This window comes from Mauremys mutica, chromosome 12, assembly GCF_020497125.1.
Source record: "Mauremys mutica isolate MM-2020 ecotype Southern chromosome 12, ASM2049712v1, whole genome shotgun sequence".
NCBI classification, from domain to species: Eukaryota; Metazoa; Chordata; order Testudines; family Geoemydidae; genus Mauremys; species Mauremys mutica.
Window position 1 is genome coordinate 80,250,516 of NC_059083.1, and position 13,979 is coordinate 80,264,494.

The window sequence follows — 13,979 nt, forward strand, 5'->3', positions numbered from 1 at the left end:
CTTGGGAGGAGGGCAATAACATTGTGAATTAAGATATAAAACAAAGTCATTAGCCAGCAGCTGCGGGGGCCGCGCTGGGATTTACAGCCCCCTCCCCGTGCTGCGAGTGGCTCGGCTGGGAGGGGGCCTGGCCCGCAGTCAGGCCATGGGGTGACCCTGACCCCACACTGCTGGAGAACGGGGTGGGCTGCACCAGGCCAGCCAGGGTCTGAAGCCAGAGAGCGCTCAGCCTTCCTGGCTCTGCCAAGGATCTCAGAGCACATCCCCGCGTGAGTCCCCTGGGGAGGCCACTGAGACCCCTCAGGCAGAAGGGGAAACTGAGGCACAGAGCCACCCACCCCTCCACAAGGGATTTGTCCGAAGCGGCAGAGGGCATCAGTGGCAGAACTGAGGACTAGAACCTAAGTGCTCTGGCGGCCTGTTCTGAGACGTGCTAAGGCAAAGCGGGTCACATGGAGACGGGTCCTGGCTCCAGCTTTCCCCAGAGCCACACTTAGCCCTTGGGTGCACAACACCCCCAATCCTCCCCTCTGATCCTCACCCAACACCCCTCAAAGGCAGGGCACCCCCAATCCTCCCCTCTGATCCTCACCCAACACCCCTCAAAGGCAGGACACCCCCAGTCCTCTCCTCTGATCCTCACCCAACACCCCTCAAAGGCAGGGCACCCCAATCCTCTCCTCTGATCCTCACCCCAACTCCCCTCAAAGCAGGGCACCCCCAATCCTCCCCTCTGATCCTCACCCAACACCCCTCAAAGGCAGGACACCCCCAGTCCTCTCCTCTGATCCTCACCCAACACCCCTCAAAGCAGGGCACCCCCAGTCCTTCCCTCTGATCCTCACCCCAACTCCCCTCAAAGGCAGGGCACCCCCAATCCTCCCCTCTGATCCTCACCCAACACCCCTCAAAGGCAGGACACCCCCAGTCCTCTCCTCTGATCCTCACCCCAACACCCCTCAAAGGCCGGGCACCCCCAATCCTCTCCTCTGATCCTCACCCCAACACCCCTCAAAGGCAGGGCACCCCCAATCCTCTCCTCTGATCCTCACCCCAACACCCCTCAAAGGCAGGGCACCCCCAATCCTCTCCTCTGATCCTCACCCCAACACCCCTCAAAGGCACGACACCCCCAGTCCTCCCCTCTGATCCTCACCCAACACCCCTCAAAGGCAGGACACCCCCAGTCCTCTCCTCTGATCCTCACCCAACACCCCTCAAAGGCAGGACACCCCCAGTCCTCTCCTCTGATCCTCACCCCAACACCCCTCAAAGGCAGGGCACCCCCAATCCTCTCCTCTGATCCTCACCCCAACACCCCTCAAAGCAGGGCACCCCCAATCCTCCCCTCTGATCCTCACCCCAACACCCCTCAAAGGCAGGGCACCCCCAGTCCTTCCCTCTGATCCTCACCCCAACACCCCTCAAAGGCACGACACCCCCAGTCCTTCCCTCTGATCCTCACCCCAAAACCCCTCAAAGGCAGGACACCCCCAATCCTTCCCTCTGATCCTCACCCCAACAGCCCTCAAAGGCAGGACACCCCCAGTCCTTCCCTCTGATCCTCACCACAACACCCCTCAAAGGCACGACACCCCCAGTCCTTCCCTCTGATCCTCACCCCAACACCCCTCAAAGGCAGGGCACCCCCAATCCTCCCCTCTGATGCCCCCCTGTTCCCCGGACGGCCCCCCCAAGGCTTGGCACCCGCAGTACATAGGCCAGAGCCCTGGCCCGGTGCCTGTCTGCCCCGAGGGGCTGGTTCCACGCCCCATCCCACGAGGGACTGAACACCCGCTGCCCAGCAAGGTTTCATATATTTATTCATAAGCCAAGTTATCGATAGAAAAGTTCCATACTAAAAGGCCTTTACATCGTCTGCTGTTCAGAAAACCGGGGTTTTGCCCCCTTTTTTTGTTGTAGTTTTTTAGTGTTTACATTGAAAAAACCCCTCCCCTCGGCGCAGAACGTCCCTTTACACATTTACAGCATAGCGCGGCCACGGGGAGGGGGGCACGGCCGCTCGGGGGGGCGTCTCGCGCGCTCATCAGGAAGCTGGGTTACTCTGAGACCACCGGGGGGAGGGGAGGCTCCTTACTCTTCTATCTAGAGCTTTGCGGGGGCTGGGACGGGCCAGCGTCCCCCTGCCCCAGTGAGGGCGTGGGCAGAAACCACAGACAGCAAAGTACTGGGAGTGGGGGGGCTGCGGGGGCCCCTCCGAACACATTACATCAGCCCCCGCTGCGGCCCTGGAGCTGGGGCGACTGCCAGGCCCTGGGGCAGCACGGGGGCTTGGGGCGTCTGGTCCGGGGGTGGGGGTGCCCGCCCAGCGGGGCCGTGCTACGCCGAGCCCAGTGTTGTGCCCAGCGGGTGCCACCTCCCTGTGGGGCAGGGCTGTCAGACGTGCTGGGAGGTCACCCCCACAGAGCAGGTGCAGGGGCCGGCCAGGGCAGGGCCTGCTCCCGCGTGTCCCTGCTGGCTCCCCGCCCAGCCCCCGGGGGGGCGGGAGCAGGGGATGGTGCTTTGCTTTGGCTGCAGGAAGCCACCCACTGCCCCTCTGGCAATGGGATCTAAGCAGGGCGCGAGAGCCGCTCCCCCCCTGCCCAGGCACCTTCTCCCTGGGTTCTGCTTTCAGAAAAGCCCCAATTCCCCCGCGTGGGCAGCCCGGCCGGGGGGTTGCTGAGCCCCCCTCTCAGAGCTGCAGGCCTGGGAGCGCTCAGAGGGCAAAGAGACGTCTCGGCTCCAGCTCGGCCCCAGCCCAGGGCATCCCATGGGCAGCGCTGGCTCCAGCCGGGCCCCTGCATCCTCTCCTGACAGGGCCTGGGGGCGTTTGGTTGAATGGGATTCAGAAAAGAGGGTTGGGGCTGCCCGGCCCCAGCGGGGAGGGGGTGCGGTGCTGTCAGGCAGCCCTGCACTTTGTCCTTTCAGCGCCTGTGCACCCCTCCGCGTGCCCACGTCCACCTGCGAATGCCCCCCCCCCGCATCTGCACAAATGCACCCACGTCCTTTAACTGGGGTCCTGGTGCGGCTGGGAGCCACAGGGAGACGCCCAGCCTGGCCCTGGCTCCTGCTTGTGCGGGGCGTGGCTGCATGCAGGAGCGGCAGGGCTGCGCGTGGCAGGCGTGTTTGGTTCCTGCGGGAAGCTGGCTCTGGCTGCGTGCTCCCTGCCCTAGTTTATAATAATATATATACTCTCTCTCTTCCCCCGTCCCAGGGCACGCGCCCCCCGACAGAGCGCGGGGTCACTAGCATCAGAATAATAATAATAATACACCGAAGGACCGAGGGAGCGCGCCGCGGGGGGTCTATATTACACAGCCGGCCAGGCGGGCGCCGTCCCATCAGCGGGGTGAGCGCGCCAGGGCCCCTCCCTGCTCCTTCCCTATGTACAGAAAACCCCAGCTGTCCTCGGCTGCAGCCAGGCTGAGGGCAAACAGTGCATTGCAACCCCCCCTCCCCCCGTTTGTCTGTCGGCTTCTCTGTTTCCATAAAACTTCCCGGAAGAAATACAATATTTACACGAGAAATAAATAGAATAATACACCTGATTTCTGCTTTACCTGCTGGCAAACAGTCCGAGGTACTAGGGACAGTATGGCTTGAATTCAAATCTCTCCACGCCTGCCAACGGGAAGGAGAGCTCTGTGTGCGGGTCTCCGGCAAGCCAGGCTGGCTCTGCCCCGCGGCCGGCATCTGGGCCGCTGCTCCGCGGGAGCCGCCGGGGTTGTGCCGCCGGGCGGGGTTTGCATAATTACCAGGCCTGGCTCCACCCGGCAGAGGTGGTGCTGCTGGGGGAGCTGCTCCGGTGTCAGCGCAGCCCCTTCGTCGGCCAGCCCACCCAGAGAGAGGCAAAAGGCCCCAGGGTGCCCGGCCATTCCCGGCCCCGGTTCCCAGCGTGTTTGCCGGTGGGTGGCCGGGGGTGGGTGGTTCGCCCCTGGCAGGGTCAGCACAGGATGGGGACGCCGTCGGCAGTCACCAGCCGGCCCGTGGTGGGGTCGTAGGTCCCCGCTAGGTAATAGAGGTCCTGGCGGTCCTGGTACTTCTTGCTCCTGGTCAGTTGCTCGTAGTGCTCCCGCCCCACCACCTGGCACTTGTGCGAGATGGTCTGCACGTCGTTCTCGTCCTCGTGGCACGACTGGTACAGCGCGTTCTGTGGGCAGAAGGCAGGTGAGGGTCCCCGGCAGGCTCCACTGGACGGGCTGCCCGCCTGGCCCAATGCAGACGCTGGGCCCTGCCCAGCACGTGGGGAGCTCCGTGGCCGTCCTGTTCGGAGCGCAGCCCGTGGGCTCTCCTGGGCTTGGGAAAGGGGCCATCTCGTGCCTGGCTGCCCAGTGCCCCGTCCTGTGCCCCTCCGCCCAGCACCCCTGTCCCGTGCCCCTCCGCCCAGTGCCCCCATCCTGTGCCCCTCTGCCCAGCAACCCCCATTTTGTGCCCATCTGCCCAGTGCCCCGTCCCACGCCCGGCAGCCCAATGCCCCGTCCCGTCCCCCTCTGCCCAGTGCCCCCTGCCCAGCACCCCTGCCCTGTGCCCATCTGCCCAGTGCCCCGCCCTCTGCCCAGTGCCCCGTCCCATGCCTGGCAGCCCAATGCCCCGTCCCGTGCCCCTCTGCCCAGTGCCCCCATCCTGTGCCCATCTGCCCAGCACCCCCGTCCTGTGCCCATCTGCCCAGCACCCCCGTCCTGTGCCCATCTGCCCAGTGCCCCGTCCTGTGCCTGTGCCCGTGTGCCCAGCAACCCCCATCTCACACCTGTCACCCCCATCCCAGGTCTCTCCGCCCGGCCTCCCCTGTCCCGCCCCCGTCTGCCCCCCTCCACGGTCCGCGCCCAGCCGCCCACCCCCTCACCTTGCCGTCGCTCTGCCGCTTGCCCAGCTTGGTCTCCTCGGGGTGGTAGAACCACTTCACCTTCACCACCATGTTGCTGCCCCAGGACTCCCACATGCTCTCGATGCGCCCGATGTAGGGCAGGTTGGGCCGGCCGGCCGAGAGGAAGACGGCGCAGTCGCCGACGCGCAGCGTCTCCTTGCCCCGCACAATGGCCTTGTAGAACAACTTCCGGGCCTTGCCTTTCATGCCCCTTCTCTGCGGGGGGTGGAGACGCCGTCAGGGCCCAGCTCGCGACCCTCCAGCCCCACACTGGGCTGCCCTGCTGGGCTTGGGGGGGGGGGTGGTAGCCAGGCCCCCTCAGCGAGGCCACGGGCTCCCAGAAGGACAGGGCAGGCCCAGGGCTAGCGGCCGGGACGGGGTGCCCCTGGCGGGGGTGGGGAGGTTCTGCCTGGATCGGAGCTAAGGGGGACCCAGAACTGCAAACCATGGAGGGAATGGGCTGGGGGAGACGCCTCGGTGAGCCAAGCCGGTGCCCCCTCGGGCAGTGACTGTGCCTCCATGGCAGGGGGCTGCTTGTGGAGGTGCCGGCATCTCCCCGACCCCGGACATCCCTGTTAAGGGCCTGCCCTGCCCTGCCCCTCATCCCATCTGCTGGCAGGGCCCAACCAAGCCAACAAGCCAGGGACAATCACAGGGGAGGCCTCTACCTGCCCTGCCCCGAGGCTCCCCCGGGGGCGGGGCGGGACGTACCTGCGTGGGGTTCCCCGACCACTTCCAGAGCTGCCGCGCGGGCAGGAAAGCGGAGATCTTTGGCCGATTTTCCACCGACGGCAGCCGCTGCCTCCGGGAGAACTCTTTGGCTTTGGAGAAGCTCAGGGCCTCCTTGCGCTTCAGCTTGGCCTTGGCGCTGGCGGCGGCGGCGGCCTTGGCGATGAAGCACCTCTGCGGGGCGCTGCTCTTGGAGCGCAGGGCCTGGGACTGTGCCAGCAGGGTGGGCACGGGGTGGGTGAGGCAGGTCTGCAGCAGCAGGGTGGAGTCCTCGTCGTCGGAGCTGTAGGAGGAGTCCTCGTTGTCGGAGGAGCACAGGCTGGAGGTGGAGATGGAGCCGGAGGAGGAGGAGGTGGAGGAGCCGGAGGAGGAGGAGGAGACCGAGAGGCGCGTCATGAAGCGCGAGGGCACGTTGGCGCCCAGCCCGCCGGCCTCCTCGTCCTCGTCCATGTCGGAGTAGGAGCTGTGGCAGTCGCTGTCACAGTTCAGGGCGTAGTCGGCCTGGCCCGAGTACTTGCGCAGCGCCAGCCCCATGGGCAGCTGGTGCATGGGGGCCCGCCCCTTTCTGTCCTTGCCCAGCAGAGCTGGGTGGGCGTAGCCATGGCTGGGCAGGGGCCTCTCCAGCTTGGGCCCAAAGCCCTTGTCGCTCATCAGCAGGGCCTTGCAGGTCTTGTTCTTGGGGGACGTCACGCCCTCATGGTCCAGCTTGACCAGGTACTCGCTGCCCGACTTCCTCCTGCCCCCCTTGCCCACCTCCGCCTCCAGCCTCTCCACCTTCTTGGCCCGCAGGAGCTTCTGGGCGCCGGGCAGCACCAGGCCGGCGCCGGCGCCGAAGGAGGCGTACGAGCTGGCGATCCTGCTGAAGGAGTCGGCACCGAAGCCGTTGCCGAAGATGGGGGCGGCCACGCTGTGCACGGGGAAGAGCGCCTCTTTGGCCCGCAGTTTCTTGCTGCTGCCGTTGAGCTGGAAGAGGTTCTGCAGCACGGCCGGGTTCTTGCTGGCTGCCTTCCGCTTGGTCTGGGCCACCGCTGACCAGCTCAGCAGGGGGCTGCCACGCCGGGCCAGGAAGTGATCGGCCGGCGGCAGCGCCTTGGCACCCAGGGCCAGCACATCAGCTTTCCCTGTCGGGGAGGGAACCAGCCGAGTCAGGGCGATGGCTGCGGCTGGGACACCTCCGGGCACAGCCAGAGCCTCCCAGCTGTGCCCCCGCACACGTGGGTCCCCAGGCATGGCTGCGCTAGTTCAGCACTCGAGTCGGGCACCAATGCGCTGGTTGGAGAGGAGCACGATGCCACCCCCCCGCTACCCAACCCTGGGCTCCACCCCCCTCCCTCCTGACCTGCAGCCCCCCGCTAGGTCAGTCCCAGGCCCCTGTGGAGTTTCCCCTCCAGGGAAGGACACAGCTCTGCTGGCTGGCTGCAGCCGCGCCGGGGAGGGACCCTTGGCCTATTGGGAGGCTAATTCCCAGCCCCTGGCTCTACCTACCGGCTTTCTCTTTGCTAGTGGCCTTCCTGCTGGCGTTCTTGGCTGGCTCGGCGCTGTCGCGCCCATCCACACACAGGCTGGGGAGCGCCTCGCTGGGCGGGGGGGCATCGCTGGAGGACCGCTTCGTCCGCCGGCATGTGCTGGATACCAGCAGGGCGGGGGAGGGCTCCGTGCCTGTAACCACAGCGAGCGTCAGGGCAGGGGAGGAGACTCGTGCTCATAGCCAGATGGGCCGGCAGACCTGGCTGCATCCCGGCCCGGCCCCCCAGCAGTGCGAGGCCAGTACTCTGGCCCCTGGCCCTGCACACCCAACCTGTGCCTCTGTGCGGGGCTCCCCCTCAGCCCCAGGCAGGGCACGGCCCCCCGCCCCCCGCCAGGCGGCTCACACTGGATCTGGTAGTCCGGTGGCAGCAAGCGGATGTTGGACACCGAGATGTGGCCTGTGTCCCCGTCGTCAAACTCCACCACCACCGAGTCCAGCTCCTCCTCCTCCTCCTCCTCCTCGCTGGAGGGACCTGGGGGGACATGCTGTCAGTGCGCACGGGGGGGGGAGTGAGGGGGCCACCCCACTGCCAGCGCAGGGCGTCCCTGAGGAGAAGGCCCTGAGCAGGTGAGGCTGCGCCAGAGCCAGCAGGCCGGGGAGGGACGCGCTGATGGCAGGGGCCTCTCTGGGCCACAGTCGCATGCGCATGCGGCAGAATGAGAGTCCTCCTCCAGCCAGGCCCATCCCCAGCTCCCCCGCCCTGCACTCACTCTGCGCGCCCGTCTGCCCAGGCCTGCCAGCAGGGCAGTGTGCCAGGGAGGTGCCAGCCCTGCTGCCCTCTCCTCTCGCTGCCCCTGCCCGGGGACCCCTGCCTGGCACCTGAGCACCAGCCTCAGTTCTGCAGCCCAGCGGTGCTCACGCTGCCCCACGGCCCGAATCACCCTGCAGGCTCCTCACCGCGCACAACGTTCCCCGGGTAGAGGCAGCGGGACTTCTGGCTCCAGTACGCGCACACCCTGGCGCCTGGCGGGAGGTGGTGGCTGGACTGGGGTCTGATGTCCAGCACCTGGAAGGAGACAAGCGCATGGGTCACCGGAGGCTCCTCGGCAGGGCTGGGGCCTCTGCCCCCGAGGGAGGGGGGTGTCTGTCGCAGCCACGTGGGGGGAGCTCTGCCTGGGAAGTGCACACAGGGCGGGAACCAGTGGGGTTCTGGGTCAGCTAGTCCTGGTGTGCTCCAGCCGCTGCCCGGGGTGCTGTGACGCTGGCCTGGCTCCTGGCCCCACGCTGGCCCCAGCCCATTGTGCGCGTCTGGCCTTGTTTGCCTTGGCTGGGTGCTTGCCAGCCCCTCCCTTCCTGCCCGCGCTTTGGAGGCTGCCCTGCCTGCCCTGCACAGATGGCTGGGACCTTCCGATTGTCTGAGGCAGGTTGTTTCCCTCCCAGGGCGCCGGGCCAAGCTCGGTGTTTACCCAGGGTGAGCAGAGCACTCACGGCTTCCTGCAGGAGCTGCTCCAGGGAGTAGATCCGCTGGCGGTTTCCTCTCTCCCCCTCGATCACAACGCTGTAGCTGCATGGGGGATTGAGCGAACAAAGGGTCAGGCCAGCGCCACGGGAGGAAGGGGCCCCTCTGCTTTCGGAGCTCCCCCAGAGGGGGAAGGGGGGATGTCCGGCCCAGTGAGGGGCTCTGCTGGATGGCGGTCAGTGGGCACAGGGGCAGCCCGCAGCCCAGCGCTGCCGGGAGAGGGGAGGGCCAGGGTGCAGGGGGATGGGCAGAGACAGGACTCATTTCGCATCCCAAGAGCGTTCCCAGAGAGCCAGCGCTTTCATTGGCCTCTCCAGGGGAGAACGGCTGGGAAATCCAAAGGGGCCAACCCACCCTCATACCCGGGGGCATCAGGGGAGCTCCTCCGTGCTGGGGTTGTCTCTCCATCTAGCCGTGTGGGTCCCCCCGCCCCTCGTCTCTCCCCCACCCCAGCGTGGCCCTTACATGTCCGGAGGCTGCAGGGTCTTGACGCTGCCGGCGTACAGCAGACTGTCCTCCTTGGGGATGAGCACCCGCAGGCCGTCCCGCAGGTCCTCCTTGCGGATAGTACAGGAGTGCGCTGGGGGAGAAGCTGGGGCATGAGTCCCCCAGGGGCCAGCACCTGCCCCCCTGCCCACACCGTGCCCGCAAGGCAAGCCGCACCACGGGTCGCTCGCATGCCTCACAGCCCGTCCCGTGGCTTAGGGATCCGGAGCTGCTCATTGGCTTCTGGGGCTGCACACGGGATGCTGGCTCTCGTTCCAGAGCATTGAAACGAGCCGTGGGGTGCGCTGTGCCCCCTGGGATCCTGCCCCGCCACTCTGTGGCCCCACCTCGCTCCAGGGATCCCAAAGTGCTGCAAGACGTGACTGGACTGAGCCCCACAGCCCCACTCTGGAGAGCCCCGTGGGGAAACTGAGGCACAGAATGGGGCAGTCACACACAAAGCCAGGCGAGGACCCAGGGGTCCTGACTCCTCTGCCCTGGACCCCCATGATGTGTCCATTGGTCCCATCCCCCGTGGCCTGGCAGCCCTGGCTCTGCCGGGGCGGCGGAGCTCACCGTGGGCTGCGCCCTGCTCAGCCCCCAGCCGAGGGCTCTCCTCCTCTTCTGAGAAGCTGCTGTTGTCATCAAACTCAAAGTCGTCCTCCACGGTGAAGCTCTCCAGCAGCTTGCTGACTGCCCGCCCCTTGCACTGTGGGGACAGAGTGCCGGCCGGGGGCAGTGAGCAGCCACCCCCTTGTGGGCCGGGGGCCGCCAGGGAGCCCCTCACCCAGCCCCCGGCCAGGCCTTGAACCCGGGTCTCTCCCGACAGCACCGGCGGCCTGGCCAGCGAACGTCTAGGGGGCCCGGGGGACGCCAGGGAGCCCCTCACCCAGCCCCCGGCCAGGCCTTGAACCCGGGTCTCTCCCGACAGCACCGGCAGCCTGGCCAGCGAACGTCTAGGGGGCCCGGGGGCCGCCTGGGAGCCCCTCACCCAGCCCCCGGCCAGGCCTTGAACCCGGGTCTCTCCCGACAGCACCAGCGGCCTGGCCAGCGAACGTCTAGGGGGCCCGGGGGACGCCTGGGAGCCCCTCACCCAGCCCCCGGCCAGGCCTTGAACCCGGGTCTCTCCCGACAGCACCAGCGGCCTGGCCAGCGAACGTCTAGGGGGCCCGGGGGACGCCTGGGAGCCCCTCACCCAGCCCCCGGCCAGGCCTTGAACCCGGGTCTCTCCCGACAGCACCGGCAGCCTGGCCAGCGAACGTCTAGGGGGCCCGGGGGACGCCTGGGAGCGTCTGGAGGGAGGAATGGCCCCACCAGGGACAGATTCCTGCTACTCCTCCCAACCCCCACTGCCCCCTGGCTGGGACTCCAGCCCCCCGTGCGCAGGTCTCTCCAGGCGGCTCTGCGCCCACAGGCCCCTTAGCTCTGGACGGGGGCTGGTGATTAGTCAGGGGGCCGCGGGCCGCAGGTCGCTGGCCTCAGTGTCTCTTCCCAGCCGGGGCAGGTTGGGCAGGATGTGGTTCAGGGCTCGGCTCCTATGCCACAAACTAGGGGCCATGGGGGCTGCTGCCATGGGTGGAGGGGGGACAGATGGCAGAGGTGGGGGAGGGGTTGCTGAAGTGGGGGTGGGAGCAGGGCTGGCGGAGGTGGGGGAGGGGTTGCAGCGGCGGGGGGCAGGGCTGGCGGAGGTGGGGGAGGAGTTGCTGCAGCGGGGCGGGGGCAGGGCTGGCGGAGGTGGGGGAGCGGTTGCTGCAGCGGGGCGGGGGCAGGGCTTGAGGAGGTGGGGGAGGGGTTGCAGCAGGGACAGGGGCAGGGCTGGCGGAGGTGGGGGAGGGGTTGTTGCAGCAGGGGCGGGGGCAGGGCTGGTGGAGGTGGGGGAGGGGTTGTTGCAGCAGGGGTGGGGGCAGGGCTGGCGGAGGTGGGGGAGGGGTTGCAGCGGGGGCGGGGGCAGGGCTGGTGGAGGTGGGGGAGGGGTTGCAGCGGGGCGGGGGCAGGGCTGGCGGAGGTGGGGGAGGGGTTGCAGCGGGGCGGGGGCAGGGCTGGCGGAGGTGGGGGAGGGGTTGCTGCAGCGGGGCGGGGGCAGGGCTGGCGGAGGTGGGGGAGGGGTTGCAGCGGGGGCGGGGGCAGGGCTGCGAGGCTCCCTTACCTGTTTGGTGGCCACCTTGCTCTTGACCTTGCCCAGCTTCTTGCCTTTGCTGAGGATGGTCTTGGCAGTCCTGGGCGAGAGGGCCAGGGCCAGCGCCCCGTTCTTCCGCTGTCGGGGGGAGACCACAGGGGTTTGCCCACCGACCGTGCACGGCGCTGGCCTGGAGACCCCCAACACCCACAGCCCTCTGCCCTGCACCATGCAACACGTCCCCCCCCAGGAGCCCCCTACTCACCCGCACGAGCCCCCTGCCCCCCCCAGGAGCACCTGCCCCCCAGCACTCACCCGCACGAGCCCCCTACCCCCCCAGGAGCCCCTGCCCCCCAGCACTCACCCCACGAGCCCCCAACCCCCCCAGGAGCCCCTGCCCCCCGGCACTTACCCCACGAGCCCCCAACCCCCCCAGGAGCCCCTGCCCCCCGGCACTCACCCCACGAGCCCCCTACCCCCCCAGGAGCCCCTGCCCCCCGGCACTCACCCGCACGAGCCCCCTGCCCCCCCCAGGAGCCCCTGCCCCCCGGCACTCACCCGCACGAGCCCCCTACCCCCCCCAGGAGCCCCTGCCCCCCGGCACTCACCCGCACGAGCCCCCTACCCCCCCCAGGAGCCCCTGCCCCCCGGCACTCACCCGCACGAGCCCCCTACCCCCCCCAGGAGCCCCTGCCCCCCGGCACTCACCCGCACGAGCCCCCTACCCCCCCCAGGAGCCCCTGCCCCCCGGCACTCACCCCATGAGCTCCCTACCCCCCCCCAGGAGCCCCTGCCCCCCCGCCCCCACCCCCCGCGCTCCCCACCCCCCCCCAGGAGCCCCTACCCCCCCGGCACTCACCCGCACGAGCCCCCTACCCCCCCAGGAGCCCCTGCCCCCCGGCACTCACCCGCACGAGCCCCCTACCCCCCCAGGAGCCCCTGCCCCCCAGCACTCACCCCACGAGCCCCCTACCCCCCCAGGAGCCCCTGCCCCCCGCCACTCACCCCACGAGCCCCCTACCCCCCCCCCCCGGAGCCCCTGCCCCCCGGCACTCACCCCACGAGCTCCCTAGCCCCCCCCAGGAGCCCCTGCCCCCCGGCACTCACCCCCCGAGCTCCCTATCCCCCCCCCAGGAGCCCCTGCCCCCCGGCACTCACCCGCACGAGCCCCCTACCCCCCCCCAGGAGCCCCTGCCCCCCGGCACTCACCCGCACGAGCCCCCTACCCCCCCAGGAGCCCCTGCCCCCCAGCACTCACCCGCACGAGCCCCCTACCCCCCCAGGAGCCCCTGCCCCCCGCACTCACCCGCAGGGCCGACTGCAGCACCTTGCTCTTGCGGGTGGCTTTCTTCAGGCGCTCGCTGGAGATCCTGGCCGCCTCCTCCCTGGGGGCGCAGTGCCTGGCCTCGGGGCCGGCGAAGGGGCTGGTGCTGGCTGCCAGGCTGCCCGCGCCCGATTGCACCAGCTGCCGCAGGCTCTCCTTGGGCTTCCCCTTCAGCCTCTTCTTGGCGGCCCCCTCGCAGGCGCCCGGCTTCCTCCTGGCGGGCACCTTCTCCAGCCTCCCTGCGCCAGGCTTCCCCGGGCGCCGCCTGATCTTGACTTCGCCCTCTGGGCTGGAGATTCGACACGGCCCTGCAGGGAGAGAGGGGAGGGAGGGGCTGCTTAGGCCAGGGGCCCTGGCGGCTGCCAGCCTGGGCCCGTCCTGAGCCCGCCGTGTGGGGCAGCGGCCGGGGGGGCTCTCCCGGCACTGACTCTGAGCCACGGCCAGCCGGCCACGTTTCCACCCGCAGCACAGCGGCTGGCTTCGCCCGCTGCCTCTCGAGCTGGGCGGCCGGGGCCGGGGCCGGCGCTGGGGAGAGCCCCTCCAGCGTGAGCCCCTGCTCAGCCTCCATGGCCTGCGCCCTGCTCAGGAGGGGGTGTGCCCGGGCCCCCTGCCCCTGGCACCTGCCAATCCCCGGTACCCCCGGCCTGCCTTTCCCGTTACCTAGCAACCCCTGCCTTTCCTTTTTCTTCTTCGCCTTCTGATTGGCCTCCATCTTCACCACCGAGGATGGGGAGGGCCCGACCACGGCGGGGGGCACCGAGGGGGGCAGGCTCTCGTCGGGCGACAGGGCGGCACCGTCCTCGCTCTCGTAGTCTGCGTCTGCAGGGAGGCCAGGCCGGGAGGGGGAGGGAGAGACGGGGGAGGTGGGCGTGAGGCTGAGCGCTGGCCGGAGAGCACGTGGGTGCAGGAGGGCCCGTACCTACCTAGCCCCCTCTCCCCACACTGCCCTGCCCGGCCCTGGGGTCAGCCGCAGGGGACTCAGCATGACCCGAGAGTGGCTGGGGGGGGTCTCTGGAAGCCATCCTGGGGCTCGCTGGGGGATACCCCCACAAGGGACGGGTGCAGGGCTGGGATCCCCCTTCTCTGGCCAGTTGGCAGGCAGGAGCCCTCCTGCCAGGAGCAGAGCCAGGCTGCGCAGGGCTGGGCACCCGGGAGAGGTTTGCTGCAGCCAGACACCACCAGGGCCGGCACAAAGGGCCCTGGATTTCCTCGTCTTATCTGCCCTTCCCACTTCTCTGCCCCTTCACCCGGGGCACGGGGAGGGCGCTCCCCAGGGATGGCACCTCCTGCTCCTTGGCAGCAAGCGCTTCCTGCTGCCGCTTCCTCCTTCCTGCCGCCTGCCCAGGCGGGCCCCTCTCTTTGTTCGGCCGGACCACAGGGCTTTTGGGGAGAGGAAGCTGAGGCTTTTTCCCAGTCTTGTGTGTCAGGGCCTGGCTGCCCGATAACCCTGCCCGGCAGCTGCGGGGTCGCCCC

General features: G+C 69.0%; 1 protein-coding gene across 9 annotated transcripts in view; it reads right to left on the bottom strand.

The window, feature by feature from the left end:
• Positions 1-1,798: 1,798 nt before the first annotated feature.
• Positions 1,799-13,979, bottom strand: part of BAHCC1 (BAH domain and coiled-coil containing 1) — an 89,835-nt gene continuing 77,654 nt past the window's right edge. For 6 of the 9 annotated variants that reach the window (XM_044984018.1, XM_044984020.1, XM_044984017.1 and 3 more), the window contains 12 exons: positions 13,167-13,325; positions 12,489-12,814; positions 11,213-11,320; positions 9,643-9,775; positions 9,046-9,160; positions 8,550-8,625; positions 8,019-8,127; positions 7,465-7,593; positions 7,079-7,252; positions 5,576-6,714; positions 4,844-5,080; positions 1,799-4,150 (listed from right to left, as the gene is read on the bottom strand). In XM_044984018.1, the coding sequence (XP_044839953.1) occupies positions 3,944-4,150; positions 4,844-5,080; positions 5,576-6,714; positions 7,079-7,252; positions 7,465-7,593; positions 8,019-8,127; positions 8,550-8,625; positions 9,046-9,160; positions 9,643-9,775; positions 11,213-11,320; positions 12,489-12,814; positions 13,167-13,325 (2,912 nt within the window). In that variant the 3' untranslated portion in view covers positions 1,799-3,943. The remainder of the gene's footprint in view (positions 4,151-4,843; positions 5,081-5,575; positions 6,715-7,078; positions 7,253-7,464; positions 7,594-8,018; positions 8,128-8,549; positions 8,626-9,045; positions 9,161-9,642; positions 9,776-11,212; positions 11,321-12,488; positions 12,815-13,166; positions 13,326-13,979) is intronic. The other 3 variants (XM_044984024.1, XM_044984023.1, XM_044984021.1) reach the window with 3 other exon arrangements.